This window comes from Pteronotus mesoamericanus, unplaced genomic scaffold (genome assembly GCF_021234165.1).
Source record: "Pteronotus mesoamericanus isolate MK-2021 breed Mesoamerican mustached bat unplaced genomic scaffold, CSHL_Meso_final contig_69, whole genome shotgun sequence".
Taxonomy (NCBI): Eukaryota; Metazoa; Chordata; class Mammalia; order Chiroptera; family Mormoopidae; genus Pteronotus; species Pteronotus mesoamericanus.
In genome coordinates, this window is record NW_026555237.1 from 4031451 (window position 1) to 4059083 (window position 27633).

General features: G+C 35.5%; 1 protein-coding gene across 13 annotated transcripts in view; it reads right to left on the reverse strand.

Moving 5' to 3' along the window:
* SEC31A (SEC31 homolog A, COPII coat complex component) overlaps positions 1-27633 on the reverse strand; it is a 71880-nt gene that overhangs the window by 1448 nt on the left and 42799 nt on the right. For 3 of the 13 annotated variants that reach the window (XM_054582338.1, XM_054582335.1, XM_054582348.1), the window contains 11 exons: positions 25211-25356; positions 23818-23991; positions 21393-21566; positions 19130-19222; positions 18316-18442; positions 16210-16548; positions 9003-9041; positions 7506-7564; positions 6214-6480; positions 3219-3338; positions 683-754 (listed from right to left, as the gene is read on the reverse strand). In XM_054582338.1, coding sequence (XP_054438313.1) covers positions 683-754; positions 3219-3338; positions 6214-6480; positions 7506-7564; positions 9003-9041; positions 16210-16548; positions 18316-18442; positions 19130-19222; positions 21393-21566; positions 23818-23991; positions 25211-25356 — 1610 coding nt within the window. The remainder of the gene's footprint in view (positions 1-682; positions 755-3218; positions 3339-6213; positions 6481-7505; positions 7565-9002; positions 9042-16209; positions 16549-18315; positions 18443-19129; positions 19223-21392; positions 21567-23817; positions 23992-25210; positions 25357-27633) is intronic. The other 10 variants (XM_054582342.1, XM_054582336.1, XM_054582344.1 and 7 more) reach the window with 6 other exon arrangements.

Below are 27633 nucleotides of genomic sequence, written 5' to 3' on the forward strand. Positions count from 1 at the left end.
GACCCACTTTTAACTGCTTTTTATAATCCTGTCATCGCTTAAAACCATAAAACCAACAGTTTGTTTTTTCCATTACTTGGCTTACAAACCCATACTTTTGAGGGTCAACTTTATTTTGGATCAGTCCACAGACCACACCTCTTCCACAGCTATATCAACTAACTTTTTTTGGTTTGGTTCTCATAAGAGAAGTGGTTATTTTTATCTGACAGGATTGGTGTGGGGGAATGGGAAAGAGAAATGCTGAAATGCAAAAATATAAAAAGTCCCAGTTCTTTTTTTCCTATCCTAGGGCTTCTCTTAATAAAGCAAAACTATTCAAGAAAGAATGGAGAGGTAGGGACAAAGGAACAGAAGACAGTACATCTTCTCCTACTGTTGGTTCTCTTCATAATTAGGCACATTAAGTTGCTCATCTTTTGGCTACATTTGGCTTTGCCTTGGTAATCGGTATGCTGGAAGAAAAGGGCTCAGGGGTCTTGACTGTGAGAAAGACTATAGCTTTGGTCTCTGGAAAACACAGTATCTTCCCACTAATTTCTTGATTCATGGGACATAAAAAACAAACAGAAGGCCAGTTACCTTAACATGCCAGTTTGTCCCCAAGCACACTACAGGCAAGTGCTGAGATGCTTACTTTTAGCAACTAGGAATAAATGAATCCTTTTCCCCATAAACTTACTGTCTGTTCCCTAAGTTTATCATATAGGAACTCCAAGCGTTTGCTGGCATCATCTAGCTTCCTCTTGGTTTGCTGCAGAAGAAAAACCAGGTATGTTATATTTGAACATTAACTTTTATCCAAAAAATCTGCCCTATCTCATTTTACTAAACCTCATACTCATGATGGTGAACAGTTTCACATTATAAAGAAAGGGAGGCAACTATAACGAAGAAACTTGAACAGATTATTAGGATAAAGGTCAGAAATCTAATGGGAGGAGGACAAGAGAATAAGCCTCTTCCTTCTGGTGTGCAAAATTAGAGTACTGGTTGGATTTCATGTGAAGTATAAACCCACTTGACAAGGTGTGTGAATGTACAGGTGCACTATATCCACAAGCAATAGCAGGGCCATCTGGAGGCAGCAATGGGTCAGTGTACTACAGAAAAAAAATGTCTAAGTACACTTATTATAAATGGTGGGTGCTAGAAGCCAAACATATAGGTGAACTAGAATCTTTCAAAAATATTACTTATATACTTTGTCATTTGGTATAGTTAATCCTGACTCTTTCTAAGCCTTTAAAAAACATCAAGAAAAAAAGAAAATTATCATCTGGTAACTTAAAGACTGCTAAGAGGCAAGCAGTAAAGTAAGTTCTTAAGAAGATCCACTCACCCCATCCTAATATTATAGGTATAGTGAGAGAAAACTACTCTAAAATCAAAATGAAAGGTTTAAAATTAACAATGATCTACATTATGCAACAGCTATAGAACTGACACTGATTCAGTATTTATTGAGCGCCTACTATGTGCTATGCTGGGGGCACAGTCTTATGTCTCATGGAGCTCATATTCTATTGGGTAGGAAAAGATACTAAACAAACATGTTCTATGCCAGATGGTGATGAGTGCCATGAAGGAAAGTTGATAGGATAAGGAAGCTGGAGGTGTTGGGAGTTGAGGGGGTGGTAAAGAAAGACCTAATAGCTAATGGGATGTTGGAGCAGAAGTCTGGAACAAGTGAGGAGTGAGCAGTGCAGTTATGTGGGGGAAGAGGTCCAGACAGAAGGAGCAGCAAGTACAAGTCCCTGATGTTGAAGTGCTCTTGGTATATTTGAGGAAGGAATGTCAGCATCAGAAGAGGAAAGAAGAAGAGATGAAGCCAAGAATAATATTACAAACTAAGCTGTGCTGCAAAATTATTTCGTGTTGTTTGGACATAATTAAAATGAAAATAGGAATAAAGCCATACTATAAAAATGGTTCCAACTACTGACTAAAATGGACTTGTGTGGAGGGGAACTGTTACAGTCCCTGTTCAAAGTTAACCTCACCTAGCCCAACGGGGCAGGAGTGGGAGTAGTTGGGCAGGAGAGGATATTAGACTTTCTCTCCCAACTAGTTACAGAAATTACAGGAACAGTTTGTCTTTTGTGGATCTCTTCTGCCTAGTGCTTCTGTGGACCCAGAAGGAAGATGGCATGGTGACCTAGAGGAGGTTAAACTTAGTTAAGAATTTACTAAGCTGGGCAATGGACTATGTGCCCTCCCACCCTCTCTATACTGACTCATTCCTGAAGGAGGAATGGAGTTTTCCCACATTTTTATGGAAACACCTCTATTTTTGAATGACTGTGGCCTGTCTATTTAAAGGTGTACACTGGGGATAGTATTTACCTGGCTATCAGCTTCATCCACCTCTCTGACTAATATAGTATTTCCATTACTCTCAGAACATCAAATGCTAACGTTTACATTAAATCTTCCCTGTCTCTGCTTTCCCGACAATTTCAGTTCAGGGAACTGCTTTCCAAAAGACCAGCAGAAGGTTGCACATATTAATACTCAATGTTGATGAAACAAAAAATTCCAGAAGCTGTTTTTCAAGTGGACAAGTGGCCAGTGGCTATATAAGTTTATTCAATGTTTGTTGGCAGAAATTAAAATTTCATATAAAACAAAAGTGGCTTTGTAGAGTTTTTGTTGTTGCCAATACACAGGCATCCTCTAAGTAAACTAAGTAAAATCATGCATATGACTCCAATATCTACAACGTTTAACTATTTTTAAGATCTTTGCAAAGTTACATATAAGACTACTTTTAAAAGCTTCTATGTAAGCTCAGAAGTAAACCCCAAACCTGATTTTTTTGCATACAACTATTCTGTTCTATTTATGTGCCAAACATGAGGTTTGCAGATGAGAAGCAGTACACGCAGTGGTTGAGAGAATAAATCCTGGAGCCAGCCTAGGTTTGAATGCTGGCTCTGATCTTGGGTGTTACTTAACTGCCTTTTGCCTAAATTTCCTCACCTGTAAAATGAAGATGACAATCTACCTACCACAGGATTACTGTGAGAATTAAATATATTTATATATAAAAAAGTACTTCAGTACATTTTTATATGTAAAGCAAACTATGTAAGTACTACTAGCTTTATTAGTTTTGTACAAACATTTAAAATATATCTTGTAGGACTTTAAGCAATAATTATAGAAGGATTTCATAAAGGATTACTTTAATTAAGCAAAATATAAAAAATACATACAGGATCTGTGGCTGAAGAGAGACAACGCTGAATAAGATCCTCAAATGTGGTCTTTAGAATGAGGTGTTCATCTGGAATAGGTTTCTTAGTGATTTTTTCTGTTGGCAAAGACTGCACATGCTGGAAGAAATACCACCACAAAATGAGTAGAAATGGCCAGAAGCTACCTATACACAAAGCCCTGAACCCTGTGATATAGAGAAACCAACTATGTAGACAGGTTATTCAAAACCAAATGAAAAATTAACATATGAAATCAATGATTTAAGTAAAAATGAAAATCAGATATCCAGTTGAAGGTATAGCTACTCTTCCTATAGCTCTGATTCTTAAAAACAGGGTTGGAGGCCTTGCAGACTCTGCCTCTACCCCCTCAGCTTCCCGTGCCCAGCCAAGGTCAACCCCACTGTGTTCTTCAACATCGCTGCCTGCAGCGAGCCCTTGGGCCACATCTCCTTCAAGCTGTTTGCAGGTGAAGTTACAAAGACAGCAGAAAACTTTAGTGCTCTGAACTCTGGGGAGGAGAAAGGATTTGGTTATAAAGGTTCCTACTTTCACAGAATTATTCTGGGATTTATGTGCCAGGGTAGTGACTTCACATGCTACAATGGCACAGGCGGCAAGTCCATCTATGGGGAGAATTTTGATAATAAGAATTTCATCATGAAGCACACAGGTCCTGGCATCATGTCCATGGCAAATGCTGGACCCAACACAAACGGTTCCTAGTTTTTCATCTGCACTGCCAAGACTGAGTGGCTGGATGGCAAGTACGTGGTCTTCCGCCAGGTGACAGACGCATGCACGCTGTGACAGCCCTGGAGCACTATGAGTCCAGGAATAGCAAGGCCAGCAAAAAGATCACCATTACCGACCGCAGACAACTCTAATAAATTTGACTTGTGTTTTTATCTTAACCACCAGACCATTCCTTCTGCAGCTCAGGAGTGCTCCCATTCACCCCCACCTGCTTGGAATGTTCTATAATCTTCATGCTCTTGCCGCGGTTCACTGGGTTCCACGTTGTCCTTACCCTTTCCAAGTCTAGCTGGACTGCAGAGTTAAGTTTATGATTATGAAGTAAAAACTAAACAACAAAAAAGGATTGGATATAAACTATTTAATTAACTATGGAACATATGTTGATCACTATTGTATATAAATGGATGAGAAGTAGATCTATGCCAGTAAGAAATAAAAAGAACAAGGCATTTATCAAGTTGGCTGGGTAAAGCAGCTGCTTGTTCTGTTCATTGGTTCATTTTTGTTTATCCTGGCAATCTTCTGTTCTTTGGTTTACTCTTAGGGTTGTTAACTGCAAGATTAAGCCAAAGATTGGGACAAAAGAGACCATGATGTTATGGAGTATAAATATGAAAAAGAAAAGAAAGAATGTCTAAGTTTTTAAAATTTTGATACATTAGTTCATTTATTAAAAAAAAAATATTAGGCCATTATGGCTCAGACATGAGTTATGAGCCAATATAGAAATGATCTCAGCACTCACGGAGTTTATGGGCTAATGAAAGAAAAATAAATTTTAAAATGTCATAAATATATGTAAATCAGCACCTGTGATAAGCCAACAGACAACATAACTGAGATTCAATTAAAGGGAAGGCCCCTCTTCAGGGACTGGAAGGATAAATAGAAGTTAACCAGTAAAATGGGTTTCAAAGCATTCTAGATTGAGAAAGATCATGTACAAAGGAAGGATCATGATACAAAGAGACTAAAAGGAGACAAGTGTGGCAAAAGCACAGGGAGGGCAGGTATATGAGCTGAGGTCTTCCAGATAATGTGAAATATTTTGGGTTTTATCTTGAGAGCAATGGGAAGCTGTAATGTTTTAAGCAAAGAGGAGACAAGACCAAGAAAAGAGTTGGATAAAGTAAGTGCTGGCAGACAAATTCAAGACTCCTGCATTGCTGAAGACTGGAGAAGAAGGTGGCATGGACCAGGCTGGAAATGTTCAGAAGAGAGTTGAGAAAGATTTTAAAATAGCAACAAGGTTTGGGGATAGATTTTAAAAAGAGGTTAAAGGAAAAAAAGAGTATAAACAGCTCTCTCTTTCAATGGTAACTGAGGTTCTAGTCTACACAACTATGGCATGAGCACCCATGTCTAAACAAAAGTGAGTGCCTGGGTACTTTCCCAAACTAACAAAAACTTGTAATCATAGAAAAAATTAACAACACTTCTTTATAATTTATATTCCTGTGGAAAGAAGCAAGTCCTTATACCTCCATCATAACACTGGTTTTCATAATACAACTTTCGATAGTTAGAATTTCCTTAGGCGGAACTGTCTCTTAACAAAAAAGTGTACTCTAATGATAGAAATACAATTGGTACAAATTTGAGTTCGATGAGTCAAAGACAAAAACAAAAGAACTAGTTTTATATTTGGACATGAATTTGTTTCATCTGTTGAACTTTGGCCTAAGCCCCTTACTTTTCCTTAATAGATCAAAATGTTGATCATTATGTATCTAAGTCAGTTATATGGAAATGTAATAGATTTTTAACCATCTGGAACTCTGCCAACTAGCAGTTTGCATGTGAAAAGCAAGTACAAATTTATAGTTTCATTTGAAGATAAGGCTATATGTTATTAGCTCTTATACATAAGAAAAGATGTAACTCATTAAATTTTTATTTTACATTTTAAAGGGAAAAGCCTTAGAAAAGAGTTTCTGCTTAGCACCCTGGAGGCAAAAAAAGGATTCAACTGAAATTGTGGCTATTGATCAGGTATACTGCAGTCATCAAGTTACTGGAAACATACATTAGCAAATATATAAGGCTCTTCTATAAAGTTTGTATATGGCCATATGACTGAAAAATAATATACTATTTTTTATTCAGTCTGTCTAAATTGAAACCAAATTTAGACAAATGTTAATAAAGGTGTAACCATAATATTAACACATTAAAAAAAGTTTACTGAAATAGACCCGTCTCCCCATTCCATTTCCACAGATTTTACTGTTACCTGGATGGTATTTCCAATAGGAGCTCCTGGGGCACCTTCAATATTGGGCTTTGAGAAAGATGGTGGCACGCCTGGCTGTCCAAGGGGTTGCTGTATGCCATGGAAGGCGGGCTGGCCACCTGGAAGATGCGGCTGTGGGAATGAAGCCTGGCTTGACAGTGGTACTGGGGCCGAAGGTTGTTGCTGCAGCATTTGTGACTGGGGGTCACCCAAGGGATTTGTGATTGGTGATGTGATGGGAATAGGAGGCATAAAGTTTTCAGGCATCTGTTAAAAGATGGTAATAAAAGACAAGAGTGGTAAAAAATAATAGCAACATTTCCTCAGCTTTAAATAAGGGAGTTAGACTAGTCCATGGTTTAAAAAGTTTTGTTTCTTTTTTTGAACAGACTACTTTTCAAATGAAATTTTATGCAGAATTATAGAGTAAAACATACAAGTAGAGCTAATCTGGCTAAAAGGGGTGGAGAGTTCAAACTTGGACCTTTTAGTTTCCTCTTTGCCTTCCATATTTACTCCCATAATGAGGAGCCAAAACCATGGTGTTTTTGAAAAAAGATGTAAAGTCTGGAGAATTTCATCTAGCAGTACTAAAATCAGATATACCAAATATGTTTGTGTGTTTAATATGATCACAATGTAGTACCCTTTTCCTAGTGGATATAGCCTGTCAATTCAATCACACAAAAAGTAGTAGGCTAAGTTTCTGATTATTGCTAACCTAACTTTTGGGTTTTCTTAATCATTTAATGTCTCCCAATTTTAGGTCTTTCATTACCATATTTCGGGGAAGGAGATCACTAGGAATAAAAAAAAAAAAAAGGTAGAAAATGACTTGGAGAGAAGAAAAATCTTACCTTGTGCTCTAACACTTTTCAACAGTTACTGACATCTAAACAATGCTATTAGAATATTTCTTCATTCATATTATATATGACAAACAAAATATAATTACCAAATTCATAATTACTGCTAGAACCCCAAAACCAAAGTTAACTCCTAAAATAAAAATCATTTGAGAAGGCTGAAATTTTGTTTCTTATTCTTTGAAAAAGACCTGTTAGGAATTTATATGTTGCCTTCTCCAAGAGGTTTAATCCATACTACCATACTGTCTCCTACTTTCTTTCCTCTCCTTCATGTATTTGAAGATGTAAGCTGAAATACACTTTAAGTATATCAATCTAGTAAGCTTTGCCTTTAAAAGGATCAGAGAAGTGTGGTGTGCCCTAACTGGCTACATGATTAACAAAACATCTGTAGGCAATTGGGTAGACATCTTTTTCTAGTACCTTCTTCTTCTTGGGTACTCTGTTCAAAGCTGGAGGATCATTCCAACCATTCTGAGGACCTAAAACAGATAATAGAGGGCATTTTCCTTCAGAATCCTGAGAAGAAGAAACTAAAGTATAGCCATTATAGAATACCTTCAAATTCTGCCTTAACCATGAGATAACTGTCACAAGTTTTACCAGCTGAGCTATGAAGATCAGTATGTAGCCTTGGATTCTCAAACTCATTACCTCTAAAAATTGCAAGGCATCAGCTTAGTAGGCAGGACACCTTGTCACTAAAATGAAAGAACTGTGCTAAATTTAAGAACAGTAAAGTCTTTATGTCTATATTAGTGTATAACTTTCAAAGATCTGTTAACAATTCTCTCCTAATAAAGAAAAAATAAATCACTACAGATTGCTTTTGAAAAGTCTTCTGATAGTCAACATACAAAAAAAGTGAAAGTACTAATTTCCTATTTCCCAAGAGAGGAATTCAACATCAACAATTCAGCATAAGCAAGCCATTCACACTGTAGAGGAACACTTTTAAAAAAGATAGCCCAACTATACAACACTAGAAATTTTTATCATCTTTGCCTTAAGAATTACTTATAAAATATAAGAGGACATTCAAATACTTGTGATAATTTTTTTAATGCCACAAAACAAATTCCAGGCTGGCAGCAACTATAAAATTAAATTAGTCAACTTTAATAAATGTCCTCTTAAACAAAAAAGCCCTGTCATCTCAAAGTGAGAAATGGATATAAGCAGCAGAAGTCATTAAGGACCCTAGTGCCATATCTTTAAAGACAAAAGGAATAAAACATGTCAGAAATAAGGTAATTTCTATATCACAATATAGTCCTGTTATATTTCATTGAGTTTTGTATATGTAAAGATAAAAATTACTCTTCTTTCAATAAATTAAACATTCTTTCAGTATTTTACCTTTTGTTTTATTGATATCCTTGATATTAAATGACAAAATTGCTTAACCAAAGAACCTGTGATTAATAACAATGTCACGGAAAATTTTTGAAAAACAAGACCTTCTCCTAACCAGCATATGTCATTTGCCTTGATTTTAAAGATAGAATAAATTTTCTACAAGTTTACTAGGACATAGAATGCTAAATGAACCTCAAGATACTCAAGAGCTAATCACAAAATATTAAACCACACGCTATCTGTTTAACAAATTCTTCAAGTTTTGGTCATATACAGATTAATCATTCATATCTAATCTTATGCATATCTAAGACAATCTTGGTATAGTTGTCTTTATGTCTATATAAAATAGACAACGTTTATGATTTAAAACTATTTATATCACCATGTTAATCAGTTCTGAGACCTGATCCTTAAAGAAACCAAATTTAAAAAAATGACAATGATCAGATTTAGGATATCATCAGCTTTGAGGTTCACATGCATTATTGTGAATGCCCAATCATTAATTACATTCATTGATTCACAGATTTCCGAAAGTATATTTTATAACCAATTCACCTTCCAACATAGGTGCCTGGTCTTGCATAAACTGATTTTCTGTAGACAAAATGTAAAAGTCACTTAAACAATATTATATTCAAAAACATTCTAAACTCTACTTTTCATTTTATAATTGTTTTTTCTCCCACCACCAACTCCCAGAAAAAACAAACTAATTTTATAAGGGGTTAAGGGGGGTGAGGGTGATGGGTCAAAAAGGTGAAAGGGTTAAGAAATATAGATTGGTAGTAACAGAACAGTCATGGGGATGTGAAGTACAGTATAGGGAGTATAGTCAATAATATTCTAATAACTTGGTATGGTGTTAGATGGGTGTAAGATTTATTAGGATGATCACTTAGTAAGTTATGTAGTGTCTAATCACTGGGGTGTACACCTGAAACTAATATAATAATGTATGTCAACTGTAATTGAAAATAAAAAATGATAAAATAAAAAAATATATAAGGGAATAAAACTTTTTGTCATGTAAAATGTCTCTTATCTAATTAAGAAAGTAATCAATTTTGGATTAAGCAAAATCCTGTGTCAGATCCAATTAACGCTTTAAACAGCATTTTTTCCCTCTTACTATACCAGCTGTCTCTTTTAAGACAAAATACTGTTCCTTCTTATTTATAATAATTTTTCCCTAATTGTGTGCATCAATTATTTTTCTACTATTTGATCAATAAAGTTCAGAAATGTTACTGGGGAAAAAGTTCTGACTAACATATTATAATTAATGTGTCCATTTTAGTGTTATTTAAATCTGTGACTCTACTTCAGCTGAAGATCATGTTAAAATGCAGATTATAATTCATTGGCATAGGGCAGGGCCTGAGATTCTATCACTCCAGCCATTTCCCAGGTAATGTTGATGCTGCTGGTTAAAATGAGTGGATTTCTACACTGGCCTGCAGAGGTCTGCACTGCACTGGTTAAAGAAATGCATGTTAACCAATCTTAACAGGTGGTACCACTTCACTGCTGAATTTGGGAGGTCCCAAGTGTCTGCATTCTAGAGAAACTAATTTCTGGAGTTACACCATTGAATATGAGTATACATGAGAACAGGCCCAATTAATATGTTACCATCTCCCATGGCCTTTTTTTCCACAAGAATATAAGGATTTGTAGATTATTTAGGACAAGTCTTCCAGAAATCACTACTTCTTTTAAGGGAACTGGTTTTTGGCAGCAGACAAGAGGAAAGAAGGCTGAAAACTATTCAGCAAATATTCAGCATTAGGTCAAACCTCAATCAAAAGTATGCAGTGGAGGTATGTCATATGCCCATGTAACTTAAGGGAATTCAACTATCTTTACTTGGGGAAAGAGGAACCAAGAGAATATAGCAATTTATTAGAGAGTTTAATTCAGTCTGAGCTTTATTCAAGAAGCACAAGCTTCAAAGAAATTGTGAGGTGGGAGAGGTAATCCCATAGTTTGAAACCTCACACACTGTGTGGAGTTTATGAATAGATGCTCTGCTACCCAATACAGCTCTTAAACACAAGCCAACTTTTTCACCAAGGGCTTGACTGAAAGAAGGAGTGATCAAAGGTAAGTGACTATAAATACCTTCCTATTTTTGATTTAAATAATGAATGACTTTATAACCTAACTCCCCCTGAAAGATATGACCTCATAGCACCATAGTTAATAAACCCCTGGAAGTCGTGCGTGCACTATGAGAGAGGATTGAAATGATTTGCAATTACTGGTGTATTCCCTAGTACAAGACTTCAGCTTCTGGGCTAAGGATTAGATATATTACAAGTCTAAAGGTACTGAGAACACCTTGACTCTTTTTTTCAGGAAGTGGTCCCAACAACATGCCTTTCTCCCCAGTTCAATGAGAGGCAAGAGCAAAGAGAGCAGTTTTTTCTCTAACCTCTCATGGCAGTGACTTAAGCCCTGGCTACTAGAGTCTGAGGGGGTATCCTGATTTCACAAACTATGAGTAGCACAAAAATGCTTATGGAACAGTATCATATGACCCTTTGGTAAAGGGAACATAAGGCCAGTTGGCTAGCCTCTATAACTTAAGGGACTGGCGGGCCGGGGGTGAGGAGGGAGTGTCTGTTGAATAAAATGTAACAGATGTACAATAATCAAAGTCCCCTCCCCTCAAATATATGCCTAACTGACTTCGCCTAACTTAAAACCATCAAGTATATTAGGCATGTTTTATTCCAGCCCAGATAATCCTTGTTCATATTTCTTACCAATTTAACAGTTTTGTCTCAGCTATAATTTTAACTCCTCTCAATCTTTTTGCTTTTATGTCTTCAAACTGTTTAAGTATGACTTTTAAAAAACACAATGAAATTAACCTCTCCTTTATAAAGACACACTTTAAGATCAACATCAGGTAAAGCAAGTTACATGAAGAACATGAATATCTACAGAAGACAGTATTATGGAGGTTCAACATGAATGTGCGCAATGATACTCTTAGTAAACATTTTGAAAAATCAACATAACATTTTCTAATCTAGAACAGAATTCTCCTATAAAACTGTCAAAAGGAAATAATCTTTTACTCTTAAAAAAAAACTACAGAATGGGGATAAATCTCTTTCATACTCTTTAAAACATGTCATGACTTTAAAGGGAAAAACAAAATAACAACCAGAAAACAAGTGTTGCTGTGAGTGTATAAAAACTGAACCCTTGTGCACTGGTGCTGGGAATGTAAAATGGTGCAGCCACTGTTGAAAATAATACAACAGTTCCTCAAAAACTTAAACACTGAATCATTATTTGATCCAGCAATTCCACTTCTGTATATAAATCCAGAAGAGCTGACAGCAGGAACTTGAACAGATATTTGTATATCCATGTTCATACCAGCATTATTTACAACAGCCAAAATGCCTATGTGCAGGTAAATGGATAAATAAAATATGGTATATGCATACAGTGGAATGTTATTCAGCATTAAAAAGGAAAGAAATTCTGATACAAGCTACAACATGTATGAATCTTAAAGACAGTGAAACAGGCCAATCACAAACAGACAAATGCCATATGCTTTTACTTATATGAAGTACTGAGAGTAGTCAAATTCAGAGACAGAAAGTAGAACAGTGGTTACCTGGGGGGGAAGAGGGAGTTATAGTTTCACTATGGGATCACAAAAAAGTTCTGGAAATAGATAGTGGTGATGGTGGTCCAACGAAGTGAATGTACTTAATGTTACTGAACTATATACGCTTAAAAATGATTAAAGTAGTAAACTGTATGTTATATTTTAACTACATTGAAATTTTTTATTACATGCTAACATATATACACATATATGTATATAAAAGGAATATATAAACCTAATAATGGTTATATTTGGATGGTAGAATTACAGCTAATTTTAATTTTATTCTTTATACTATTTAGGGTCTTTCAAAATCCTACAGTGAAAACTTAATAAAAACAAGAGAAAATTAATTTAAAAACCAAACATGGCATGTCACTGAATACTGGAGACCCTTATCCACGCCAGTGCAGGGACTAGCCCTCTACAGGCCTTTAGGGAAGAAAGAGGGAACTGCTTGGTCTTACAGACAGGAGAAGAATTGCACACCATCCTTACTTGAATCCCATGTCTCACTGGGAACCTCCTTAGGTATTCTTGCAAGAACATAATGTACTGCCTAAGATACTTTCCATCGGATGACCAAAGTATTAGCTCCAATGGTATGGAGCCTTTGGCTAGAAGATAATTTTAGATAAAGAATATAGAGCATTCTGGTCAATGATATACATCTTCTTTTCCTTATAAGCCTAGCATGTCACATTTAAAAAAAGTGTGACAAAATTAAAAATTAAAATTTAGAAAGTCACACATTTTTGAGGTAATTTCCAAGGACATAAAACAGAACTTAAAAAAAAGGGGGGGAAGGTTATCATATCATGTTCTCTCCTTCATTTAAAAAGTTAAAACTAGGTCCTTATAATTTGAATATTTATGAAAATTTAAAAAACTTTTCCGAAGTGTTTAATGATAATATGCAATATTATGTATGCCCCTTAAAGACTCTTTTATGTGAAGAAACAACAGGACTATATACCTAAATTAAATTTTCCAATGTTTAACAAAATCAATACTGTTCACTCAAAGATAGTTTCATGATAGCTTGAAGGTCATTTTATCAAAAAATATTTTTTGAGTGAAATTCTAAGGTCTTCATATTGAAAGTGCTCACCCTTAGTAACAAACACACATTAAGTAAGAGATTTAAAATGTGTCCGGCATTGTCCTACTTATCCTTGACAGTTAACACGGGGAAACCTTCCTGCTTCCTGTGCTGCCACCTCTGAACCATTACTGTGCTATCCTAACACAGGCCATCACCACATTACCCCTAGAACTGGGAAAAGGCCTGTTCTCCTTGCCTCTGAGTCTGCCATGCTGCCTGCAATCTATTTTGTAGGACTGCCTTCAGATTACCCTTCTTCAAGTACCAATTCAACCACGCCTATGACCAGTTCAAGCTCCTTCATTAGAAATTTTCTTCTTACCATATGAAGTATAAAATTCTTGCTAGTCATTTAAGGCTTTCCAAAATTTGGCCCAAATACAAATTTCATATTCCAACTTATAACAAAGCTATGTGCTGTTCATTAGAAATGCACTGTCTTTTTCTGCCTCCGTATCTCTGTCTGGAATAATTGTGAATACACACTGAACATAAACTTATTAAGGATTTAACTAAATTAAAAAACAAGAAAGAAGTTACTGAATGAATGTTATGACTGCAACATTTATTTCTGAGTATGGGTACATTACTTTGTGGTTCACAAATAGACAGCTTGACTGAAAAACCTAGTTTCTGCCAAGAATCATCTATTGGTCAAACAGAATTCCTAAATCCTATTAAGAACCATGATACAATCTAAGACACAATAGAACAAGGATAAAATTTTTAGTCACAATTTTTTATATAGCCTAAGCAAAAATTTTAGGAAATCGAAAACTAAAATATGATAAAGCTGTAACTGTTAATTAAAATATAGGGGACTATTAACATGCAAGAGGCAACAAAGCAGCTAGCTTAGTGCATGCTGAATACTGAAAAAGTCCAGATTCTTCTTCCTAATAGTCACTCCATTTCTCAGCCAGGTTAGAACATTCTGTTACTTTGTATATAGGCAAAGACTTTATCTCACAGCCAAATGCACTTTTGCTTAAGAAAAAGATACCCATGCAAATATTTAACTTAGATAATAAAGTAACAAATACCTAAAACAGTGCTGCTAATTGATTTTTCTAATTCTAACAGATAGCTATTCTATCACATTAGGACTAGGCTTTGTGATAAATAGTACTGAATGTGGCTTTGAAGACTGAGAGACCTAGGTTTGTATCTCAGCTGGGAGATCACCACAATGCGTCCGTAAGAACATAATACAACTAGAGAACTCAACTTTCCTGTCAATTTTTTTAAAAAATAATTATTCCTATTTCTCATGGCTGTGGTAATTAAATAAGAAAATACTTGTCAAGGGCTGATCCATGTCCAATGAACGTTCAATAAATGATAATTGACTTCCCTACTTCCCTGCCCAACGTTTTAAGTAGGAATTTACTCAAATCCATCTTTCATTCACAAACTCTATTATCCAACCATTCAGTGAAACAATGTTCATACTGTTCACTCACTCAGATTTTAAAAGGTAATTTTTGAAGCTGTACACCTGAATTAGCACTCCTTGCTAAAATGTCAACCTAGTGACATATCTGTATTGAATATTCATTAGAAATTTTATTTGTGCTGTAAAAGATAATACATATTGTGTGTATGATCTTTGGTACTTTGGACTTTAATATATATCAAAGAAGAGAGGAGGAGATATGTGTAATTCTGGATCCATAAGGCTTTATTAGAAAAAATATTTCCTTAATAGATTCTTTTTTTTGATAAATGTTTCAGTAAATAAAGCTACTGATTAGCACATAAAAAGGGAAAAAATATACACTGGACTCCCCAGGAGCAACTTCAGTATGAGGGGCAAAGCAAGACTCATTTATCTTTTTGCCCTTCTAGTTCAAAATCATCCATTATATTCTGAAAGAGAAACTATCTTTAAATACCAAAGTGCACAGAGCTCTAATTTTTAAGTGAGGTTTTGTATAATCACAGATAATTTTGCAGTCACTGTCCCTCAATGGTTTTAATGTATTAATACATTCAATTCTCTTCATAAACTTGTAAGTAGGTACATTATTAGTTTGAGGAAATTGAAGCTTAAGGAAGTTAAGTAACTTAACTCAAGGTCATGTAATTAAAAAGTAATGAAGCTGGGATACAAACCTAGGAAGTTTAATTTCAAAGTCTGCATTTTTAACCATTGTGTTATTAGTTCTTAACCCTGATTCATTCATCCCTTTTTATAGCACATGTTTTTGAGGCCTTTTTTACTATCCAAAAATGAAAATCAGATGATATAACCTACCCATAAAAAATTAACATAATGCTCTAATTATAACATGAGAAAAAAATTAATAAAATGTGCATTTCACTATAAAATAATTTAAAATTATAATTTTTAATTAGAAAATTTCAGGCACAACTACACTAACTAGACCCCCCCAAAAAAAGAAAAAAAAAAAGAAAGTGCCTAGAAATTTCCAAAATGTTTCAGGGGGTGCTTGGTACTGCCCTAATGGAGAACTAGGGCAGTCGTGACTGCACAACGACTTACTGTAGTATTAGCAATTCTGTCACTTGTGTTCTCTTACTTTTTTCCTTTAGACAAGGAAAAAATATTTCTAAATAAATATACTTACAAAATTTGTACAACCTTACTAAGACTGTACTGTTTAACCTCCATGAATGAGTTTAAGACACAAGTAATTTTAAAAATTGTAAATGTCACAGTAAGAACACAGAGCAGTTTTGCTCTAGTAAAGATATTAGTGTCAATTAAATCTGGTTCCAACCACCACTTATCCTGCCAATTAATTTCTTACCCCTTACTTGAAATTCAATGCAGATTGTATACTCTTACCCTTTTGAAGCTCTAAAGTTTTCCTCATTTAGTAACTAAGTTCATTATGGGAAAACAACCCCTTTAGAAATAGTTTTAGAATTTGTCATAAAAACTTAATCAACACCTCACATTGTCCAGTACACAAACAAAAATAATTCCCCTCTTTCCACCCATGTATTCATGAAAAAATAAAGGAGGGAGCCAAACCAAATCCCTTTCAAGCTCAGACCTGTTCTTTGGGACGCAGGCAGCTCACTGGCAGCAGGCAGTGTACCTGTTGTTCCAGGAGGCAGTGCATAAGCTGAAGATGGTGGAGCTCCTGGTCCGCCATGCTGGAAGGATGCTCCAGAGGAAGGGGGAGGGGGGAAAGAAGCAGAGGGGCTGGAGGTAGGTGGAGAGACCTGGTGCTGTGCTGCATACAGCTGAGACTGCCCAGAATAGGAAGGAGCAGAAGATATATAAGGGGTGTTAGGGTAAGCGTTTGAAGCAGAAGGAGCAACAGGCTGCTGAGGTTGATATGTTGATGACCCCCCTGTTCCGAAGGAATACGGCTGCGCTGGTTGATAAGCTACACCAAGGAGAAGAAACAGAAATTTTCATTAGTTACAAGTTTTTCAGGCAGCAACAGAAAATCAAAGTTATCTCATTCTATGGAAATTGTTTTCATCATTCTTTTAACAATAAATTACAACCAAACATAAACACTTATGTTATGCTTTTGATAGCTCAGATACCCTAAATACAAAAAGTTATTGAATACCATATTTGTAACCTGCCATTTCCAGATTGCTGTGGGCTATAAAAATCTTTGAAACATCAGATCCAAGAGCTGCAAGACTGACCCTTTTATATATTAGACTTTCCAGGGGAATCATTTCATAAGGTATATAAATGTCTAATCACTATGCTGTATACCTGAAACTAACATAATACTGTGTATCAACTAAAATTGAGAGATAAATTTAAAAAGTAAAATCAATTTTTAAAAAGACTAGCTCTTACTTAGACTTCCAGTTCCTGAGAAAAGACTGCAGTAACATCTACTGCCACCAGATGGAACCATGGAGGAATTACACATTCAAAGAGGAATTACACTGAATCCCTTTAAATGATCCCTTTAACTGAATCCTTCAGTTAAAGGGGGTTTGGTGGCAGTATAAGATCTCCCCCACTGCAAGAATTGTAGCATGAGCACTATTGTAATGAATCAAATGTCTTCTCCAGCATTTAGTAAAATCATCAGGTACTCAAATTCTGAGTCTGAGTACACTTTCAAATTAATGATCAACTCTTTATGATCCCTGACAAAGCAATTACTATATATTTCATACTATATAGCTGGTTAGTAAGTAATCAGACAGCCAACTAATATTTTAATGCAATGACCTGAACTCAGATTAGAGGTCTTAATACCATCACATTCTGCGTGACCAAGGGTAGAGGGTGTATGAACCTCTACAGAGTGAATCCAGTAGAAACACACTTAGTTCTACTCTGAAGTCAGCATTTGCACCCTGAGCACTTGAATTAAAAGTTGTGTCATATTTGTATCCGTGTTAAGTACGAACATCCACTTTAGCATAGAACATGTTTATTATGGTTAGTTCTTAGTAGGTAATGGCCTCTTGGTTTTATAATAGTTGTTTACTTATAATTTTCCCCTTTGAGATTTTTATGTTTTGCTCTCCATTTAAATTTTAAACCAGTGGTGATATTTTACTTTCCAAGAGTAAATATTTTCTGAAAAAAACAAAAGCCACTGGTAGATATATGTCATTATTACACATTTGTCAAAATTCACAGAAGGTACAACACAAGAGTGAATCCTGAAGTACGACCTTTGGATGATAACGATGTGTCAATGTAGGCTCAATGACTGTGACAGATGTACCACTGAGGTGCAGGATGTTGACAGCGGGAGAGGTGTGCACAGGAAAAATAAAACCTATTTCTTAAAAAATAAATTAAGTGGAAAACAACAACAAATGTCCCTTGGAACCATTTTTCCAAAAATGATTTGTGTCATCTTGCCTGAAATAAAAGAGTATGTACCAAATAATTTCTAAAATTCTATTTTTTTGGACCAAATCATGGGTAATTGACTCTTTAATAGGTCTTAGTAAAGACTCAGGAACAGGAGCCAAGCGATCGGAATGAACTGACAGAACTACGTGCTACAATGTTGATTCAGGATGCTTCCTAAGGAAACCATGTTTCTCTATAGCAAGGACTCGGGCCCTATCCACACTGGTTCTTTCTTTACTAGTTAAAATTATTTAGATCATGGTTTTGAAGACATGCTTCTCTAAAAGGACTTCAGGGTCATACTACTTACGCTGTGGCTGTGAATAAGGTGGTGCCTGGGTGTGCATATGACCTGGAGATGTGGAAAGCTGAGCTGCGGCAACATTAGGATTAATATTTCCATGCATTAAGAAACCTGGAGGTGGAGGATTTTCTCCCTAGGAAAAGAGAATATAGTAAAAGAAGAACTACATTTAGAATTAAGAATCTTACCTGATGGATTTATAATCTCCAAAATGGAATTCTATTAAAATATACTTTATTGTGTAAGAAACATTGCATTTAGCATATTCTATCTTCTTCAGAGCACATTTTCTGAACAACACATTCTGAGTGATTTATAAATCAGACAGATTCAAAGTAATAATTGCAAAGAATAACTACAGATGCTAACAGCCTCATAAAATAGTGTCAATGATATTTATAAGTCACCAGGATTTCTCATCTCTACTAAATTCCATCCACAATTCCACACTTTGAAAATATAAGTACAAATGCCACAAGGGAAGGTTGCTTCTCTTCAATTTCTGCAATGGGCAAAAAAAAAAAAGTAGAAAGAAAGAAAAAACAGAAAATCTTCAGTGAAATCAGATTTAAACCATTGTTAGAATCTTGGTTGATGTTTTTCTCGCTCAAGTCAATTTAGAACTGCAAAGGAGGAGAAAGGGATAAGAAAAATAAATTATTTATGCTAAAAATTGCTTCCTGCATCCTAGAAGCATTTAAATGCAATAAGCAGGCAGAGAGATGGGGAAGGGAAACCTGAGAAAGGGGATAGAGAATATATAACTATATATATTTAGGTGAGCAGAATTCTGCTCAAAGAGGAATAATGAAGGATATACCTGTGTGTCAGAGGGAGAGGCTGCAGGTGGATGGCTGGGAAGGGCGGTAGGAGTTTTGTTACTCCAGGTAGTGACAGTAGGGGCAATTCTAACCTGAATTGAACAAAGAAACACCAATCACAGAAAATAAAAAATGAAAATGTTAAAAGAAGAAAAAAAGGCCCCAAAAAAGGCATTAACAGCCATATGCAAAGCAAAACATTAAAGAGTAGCAAGACAGCATGGTAGTCAGACAATTGCTTTCAAGGCAGCTGGGATTCCAAAAGAAAAACACACATTCACAATACAATACAATAAGGGGAGGGAAGCAGTAGAAAAAAATCAATATATACACCTAAATCAAAGCACAAAGAACAATGCCATTCAAGTGTCAAGAATAAGAAGGAAAGGCTAGGCCCTGTAAGTATGGAATGAAGGAAGACATGCTGAGAAAAAAAGGTAACTGATTAAAAAGTTATTTTGAAGCATTAATAAGTATTCACGCTACTAATATTTCTGTAAACACTTTGCTCTAAGTTCCCTTTTCTAAATTTCGTTAGAGCCACAAAAATAAAATTAGTCCTATATGAGGCTTAGAATCATAAAGGGAACGTCAAAGAATATCCAGTTTAATCCCTACCCTATACCAATGAGAACACCAAGCCCCTGAGATATGAAGTGGTTTGCTGAGGTCCATACAACTTACTGTGAAGAGAGCTAGGACTCATTCCAGGTCTCCTGTTTCTCAGGCCAGTATCTACTACACTATGTTGCTTACCCTGGAGTCCAGAGGTTTCCAATTTTTTTTAAGCCATCAAAATCTTTTTTGTCAAGTAAATCTTCATAAAAACTCCAATAAATAAACAATAGCAAGATCTGCTGGTCCAAGTGGGAGTAGAACTCCTACAAATCTGGTCTATCATCCCCTTATTCCTGCCTATAAACATTCCTTTAAAACCACAAGCCACTGTCCTCATTCAGCAGAGGATAAGCTTTATCAAGAAAATCACTACTTAATTTATGGTTGAATCTGTCTTTCTTTTCTTAAAGCATGAGACTGGCAAGCCAAAGTAAAACCAAAGTCTTCTGATGTTTTATGTTTTCCCAGAAAGAGAGATAAAACCCAAAGACATAAAGAGTAAATGCCCTCTTCTTCCAATGTAGAGAATGCCATACTACTTCAGTATCCTGAAAAACAGCGTGGTCCAACTCACAGTGCTTGGGAGTTCAGCCCCAGTCTGCCAATTAATTAACCACACAATGCTGAAAAATTCGAGCTCTATGTAGTAGAACTCTGGTTGGCTGCTTGGCCTCTCCACCTTTCAGTTTTCCTAGACATTACCTGATTTGCCCTACCTATGTCATAGACTTTCCAAGTGCAGTTTAATCTCCACAAGAGTGGGAAATTTAATCTATTTTGTTTACCAATATACCCCTAACATGTAGAATAAAGACAGGCAGTCACTGTAGGTTCTCAATAAATATTTGTCAAATGAATGAAAAAACAAAACTGTTAAAACAGAGAGTACTATAGATAGTTATATTTCAAATGTAATCTATCCTGATTAAGTGCTAACTAAAAGTACAATAGACCAAAAAGCACGATTTGATTTTGTTTTTGTTTTCTTGACTTTATTTACTACAATGAAATGTAAGAAAGACCTTCTCAGTTCTATCAGCAATTTGTTCTATTTTAAAATGGGCACAGTATCTGTTACCTTTGTTTTCAATCAAGACCATCTATTAATAAATTAATAAAATGTACTTAATCATCTTCACATTCCCCATGACCTACAACTTCATAAAGTTTTGGTCACTCAATTTTCTCCAAAAAGTATGCATTCTCAATACTCTTTATCATAAAGACATAATAAACCCATACTAATGATTCAAAGAAAGTATTTTTAAAAAGACTATTTTCTAAAATATTTTATAAGGTTAACTAACAAAATTGTTGCCACCACCTTACTTACAGTTTGTCAGATGAATCAAATTATAGAAGTTTCAAGAACAGATATACATGTGTTAAGTGATGGAGAAATAAGAAATGTACCTAGAAGGCTTAATTTGTATCAAAAATCTAATCTATTGGACTAGATTAAAGGGATAATTTTTAAAAACAACTTAAATACACTTTGAGGAATATTAAAAAATATAACTACTAAAACAATACGTTGTTTAGTTTTAGCATAGCAGATAAGGTCTCTTACCCAAAAAACTAAAACCACCGATTTGAACAGAAACACATAAAAGGTTCCTACTTAATCTGGACCATATCACTCACATGGGGATAGTATTGTTGAGTTGGAACTCTGGGCATCTGTGTGTGGCCAGCAATTGGTCCAAGTCTGCCCTTGGGCAGCGGCTGCCTCTCATAAGGTACTTTAGGTGATTCCTGTCCTGGTAGAGGCTCTCCTTGTGCTCTGCAAAGTCTGTCACGAAGCTGTACAATATTTGGCTATAATAAGTAATAGAAGAAAACAATGCAAATTGTTAGAGTTCACCCAAGTATATGACAGCATGTTGATTTTCTTACAGTAAGCTTGATCATTCATATATTTGTTCATATGCTATATATTCTACAATAAACCTTGGCACATCAGGTTCTGACATCATGGTTTCTAATACTCAAGACTGACACCAAAGGTCCATGATATCCAGTGTAACTTGTAATTTAACTGAGGCAGTGATTTGAATTATGCCTACCACATGGTGGCATGCAAGATCAATGTAATTTGTCATCACTGCTCTTTTGTTCTTTTCTTGTTCACAAATCACAAATGTAGTTAAAAAATATAACTTTACTTCTTTGTAGGAAATAAAGGTCCCCCAAAGAGAATCAACTGCTAAAGATGGTGATGGGAAAAAACAGTGATCTGAGAGAGGCAAAAATTAATTTAAAAAGACATTTGAAATAAGAGTTAGATGTCAAAGTCCAAGAAGCTTATACAGATTATAGCTATATAGCTGTACAGTATGAACTGACTATATACATGTTCTATATTAACAAAAAAGCAATGTTGAAATGTTTCAGCAGAAATCCATTTTAATACTTTAATGACATCACAAGGTCTCAGAAAATATTAAGGGTCTATTGCGATACATAGGGGGAAGTAACTTCAAAATGATGCTATTTGCACCCTGACCACATAGCTCAGTTGCTTGAGTGTCCTCCCATGGAGCCAGGGGTCACCAGTTCGACTCCTGGTCAGGGCACATGCCTGGGTTGCAGGCCAGTCCCCAATGGGGGCACAAGAGGCAACTGGTTGATGTTTCTCTCACATATTGATGTTTTTCTCCCTCTCTTTCTCCCTTCTCCTCACTCCAAAAATAAATAAAATCTTTTTTAGAAATTATGACAGTTTGAATAAAGAATGGTATTTAAAAGTCCAAAGAAAATCATAAAGAATGATGTATAGAAAATGTATGTAGTTATAAATGGTACTGAAAATAGTTTAATTATAATGCTACAAGATCTAAAGATCTTATTAAGTTAGTCTTAAAATAATAAAATAAAAGGGTCTTATATATCAAAATAAGACTTTATTAAGTAAAAAGTCATATAAAGCTATTAAGCCAAAGTCTTCATAAAGACTATGTTTCTCTTCTACCCAATATGCTTATTAACAATTTAGAAAGATATGGTCTGTCTCCTACATGTAAATATATATAAAACTAACTGGAGAGTTATAATACCTTGCTCCATGGTATTGGAACAAGGATGTGTTTTTACTCAATGAAATTTACTGATAATTCCCTAGAACAGACAACATACTGACAATTTTAACTAAAAAAAATCCATAAGAACAGAATACAGTGGACAATAAAAAATATAGAAATAAAATATCTACAAGGCTCAAAATTAAGTTCTGTCAGACACACAGTACAGATACAAATATCCTACTTGTGGAAAACTCTCCTCAAACCCCATCTTGACTCCCACCCGTGCCCCATTATGGATTTTAGGTTCCCATCTTCTGTGCTCCCACAGCACTACCACCTTTACCACAGCACCCTGCACTTGTAGAACCCTATGTCTGTTCATCTACAGTCATTTTGTGTTTGGAAATTCCCTCAGGGAAAGGGTCTTGGCATTCTTGTCCATCACTGTATACTCACCTACTCACTGAACTGAATTAAAACCAATACAATGAAAAACACTGAGTTTTATTGCACACCAAATAAGGAAATTAAATTAGGAATGTAGCGCAGTTCTCTTTGCCTTAAATACTTTTAAAAATAAACTTACCCATAGATGGTATCAGACTGATGGCATATAGAATGAACTTCTTTGCTAATATCTGGGATGGAACTTGTGGGAATTTTGAAATTATAGCCCACTAGTCTGATTAAGTATTAACACTTACAGCTTTTCAACACAGAAGATTCCTATAAACACCCTTCTACACGGAAGTAGCATCTGGCTTAAGAAACAAAGTTAGTCCTTTTCCCATTTATTTTGTCAAATACTATATAAAGGGCTCTATCATACTATAAGAGCATACTGTCTCTCTGACACAGCTTGGGTACTCCTAAAATGATCCTTGGAGAACTGTCAGACATAGCATTCACCTACAGTCAGGTGACAGAAATTCAACCACTCCAAAATATTCCACCTACTAGTGTGTTTATGTGTAATACTGAGTGCTATGTATAAGACTCACCTTACTCATATATTAAAATAAGAAAAATGACCAAGTCTAATTTACCTGGTTAGTGCTTTCAGGAAGAAAAGCCAAGGCTGCAGCAATACTGCCTTGGGCTGCCAACAAATTGGCATAATGGCTCATCTTCTCAGCCAAAAGAACTCCTACAGTATGAGTGTCCATGGCTTGGGTGAGTTGGACAGCTTTTCGTAGGATGACAACTTTCTCGATCAGATCCTAAGTAAGAAAAGGAAAGGAGAATAAAGGAGAAAGACAAAGATACCAAGATGTGTACAAGAAGAAACAGGAAAAGATAAAGAATTACTAAGATATCCAAAAACCTACTAAAAATACAGTACCTATTATCATCTCTCTTAGAAAGGTCTGGAATATTTTACCACCCTTTAGATAACTGAAAAAGTAAGGAAGAAGAAGGTCTCTTACTCCTAAACAGGGCACAGGTTACCACCTCCTAAACATCCTTAAACTGCCAGATATTTGTGAGCTACAAGAGGCAATTTTCCAAAGTGTCTGAAGGCAGAAAATTGGGTTCCAGCAGGAATACAAGAAACTATGAGTGAAACCATCATACTATCTATATTATAAAAATAGCACTACTATGAGGTGACCTACAAACGAGATTACTATTTCAACTCAAAGTTTCTCATATCACTCTTCAATATTAAGTCTTTCAACAATGGGGAGCTATCTTTCAGGTATAAAGCATGAGAATATCCTATCTATCGCTCTTTATAAATACACAAATCCAGAAGTGTGAAACAAGTGTTTTTTTCTCAGAAGCACATAGAAGGAAACCTGGATTTCCTACCAGATTTTCAGTTTCAACAGAGTAATCATTAAAGCAACAAACCTCCTGAGAAAACACCTTTCCAGGAAAAAAAAAATATCCAGGAAAAAAATATCATAAGACTGCTGATTAAATGCTTAGGGAAAAAAATTAAGTATATAATAACTCAGTGCCTGAGAATAATTTTTTACTTTGCTTGTCCATGTATTAGAGTTACATGGGACTACAATGACCTCTTACTTTCATTTCCCCTGAACCACGAAGATACTCTATTGGTACTGGGGAAGCCTCCCATTTGTCACCCTACATTGCTTCCTTCTTTGCCCAAAGCAGACAGGATCACTGGAGGCAGAGAGAGGAACATGAGGAAAAAGAGGTAAAGCAAGGGCTGTTTTCATGCTCTTGCCATCTACTTTCCCCAGTTAAGTACCAAATCACAACCTCAATCTCACAAACAACTGCGACCCCTTTTAATTATCCCATCATCTCCAATTTGTCCTTCCAAATATAGCAATAAATATACATAATTATCTAGCAAAAGAACTGCTAAAATATAAATAATTAAGGGTAAAAGCAATGAACTAGAACAAATCAATTTCTAGACTCTAAGTAGGGTGAAAGACAACTAAAAGTTTCAAAGATACTAACCTGAAGTGACAGAGGGTTGCTTCCATCTTGAGCTTTAGTCCAACATGCAACTAATTTCTCTACATTGCCTGCACAAATATAGCAGAGGCATGCCTGAGTCTGCAGGAGGCTATCACCTTCATTTTCAAGCCTTGTTCCCAAAAGATCTACAGATCAAAAAAATAACAAAATAAGATTATATCCAAGGCACTCTGTATATGAAATCATGAGCAGCCCAATAACATTTTCAAAAGTATGAATTTCACAATCAGCCAGTAGCAGGTAGAAACAAAATCACTGCGTCATGTAAATGCTCAGTAAATATTTGTCAAATGATTCAAACTGTGTGGCAAACTGTATATAATAAATGACTTCACATGATTCTATACCTCGCAGCAGAATGGGTTTACATTAATTAGGAAAAATATAAATGGAAACATTATTTGTATAGAAAAATCCTAATAAGCATTTAACTCCACTTCATCACATCAGATGCCCTTGTAAGCAGTGGTATAAAATATGGCACAATTAGAATAAATATCAATGATAGCTGGGATTACTATAAATTATTTATGATAATAAAGTTAATCTCTTTTAATTTTCATATTCTGTACTACTTTCAAGTTGACAATTGCTTTTCCTTCTATACCAAGCCACCTGAAGTTTCTGTTCTTACAAATAAATATTATTCCTTAGTCACCAGTTTAGTCATGGCCTTCAGTGGTAATTTCTACCCAAATGTTATAATTATTAATTTTTTTTAAGATTTTATTTATTTTTAGCGTGAGGGGAAAGGAGTACGAAAAAGAGGGAGAGAAACATCAATGTGCGAGACATATATCTGTCAGTTGCCTCTCACATGCTCCCAACTGGGGACCTGGCCCACAACCCATGCATGTGCCCCAACCTGGAATCGAACTGAGGACCTTTCAGTTTGCCAGATGATGCAAAACCCACTGAGCCACACAAGACAGGGCTATAAGTATTAATTTTATCAAGCTAACATTTATTAAGCAAGAGCTGATTATATGTCATCTTACACAAGAACAGACCCAGGCTTAGAAAGCAGTTTTGACTAGGTTATACCGCTAGTAAGTGGCAGAGACAAGATTCCAAGTGTGGTCTGTCTGAAATTAAACAGTATTAAAAATGATGACTAGATATGAAGAAGTAATGTAGCTAATAATTCTGAAAGAAGAGCATTTAAATGAGAACTCCTTTTTCTTATTTGTGATTGGTAGGTTTACGAAAATTTCTTTTTTTCCCCAAGATCAGATATTTTAGTTTTTTAAAAATCAGTGCATGCATAATAGAGTTTCAAAAAGGCTAAACTAAACAGACATCTGTGATTTAGGAATTTCTATATTCTTTAAAATATATTTTATTGATAATGTTATTACAGTTGTCCCAATTTTTCCCCTTTGCCTCTCTTTACCCAGCACCCCTTCCCTCAGCAATAACTGCCCGCCTTAGTGCATGTCCATGGGTCATGCGTGTAAGTTCTTTGGTTACTCCACTGCCTATACTGTTTTTAACATCCCCCTGTCTATTTGGTACCTACCAATGTGTACTTCTTAATCCCTGCACTTTGTCCCCCATTCTTCCCCTTCCCAACTGCTAACCCTTGAAGTGATCTCCATATCTAATGATATCTATGAGTTCCTGTACTGCCTGTGTATTTTGTTTTTCAGATTCAATTGTTGATAGTTGTGAATTTATTGCCATTTTATGTTCACAGTTCTGATATTCTTTTTCTTATATAATTCCCTTTGGCATTTCCTAAAATAATGGCTTGGTGATGATGAACTCCCTTTAGTTTACCTTGACCAGGAGGCTCTTTATCTGCCTTCTATTCTAAATGATAGCTCTGCTGGGTAGAATAATCTAGGCTGTAGGTCCTTGCTTTTTATCATTTTGAATACTTCTTGCCAGTCGCTTCTAGCCTGTAAAGTTTCTTTTGAAAAATCAGCTGAGTCTTATGGGAACTCCTTTGAAGGTAACTCTCTACTTTTCTCTTGCTGCTTTTAAGATCCCCTCATTATCTTTAACCTTTGACACTTTAATTATGATGTGTCTTGGTGTGGTCCTCTTTGGGTCCATCTTGTTTCAGATTCTCTGTGCTTTCTGGACTTATATGTTTATTTCCTTCACCAAATTAGGGAAGTTTTCTGTGATTATTTTTTCAATTAAGTTTTCAACTTCTTGTTCTTCCTCTTCTCCTTTTGGCACTCCTATGATTATGATATTGGTATGTCTGGAGATACCCCTGAGGCTCTTTAGCCTATCCTCATTTTATCTAATTCTTTTTTCCTCTTGCTTGTTCTGATTAAATGCTTTTTTTCTTCCTTATGTTCTCAGTTTCATCCCTTCCACTGTTGGTTCCCCTGTAGATTCTTCTTTATTTCACTTAACGCAATCTTCAGTTTTGCTTGGGTTTTTTAATG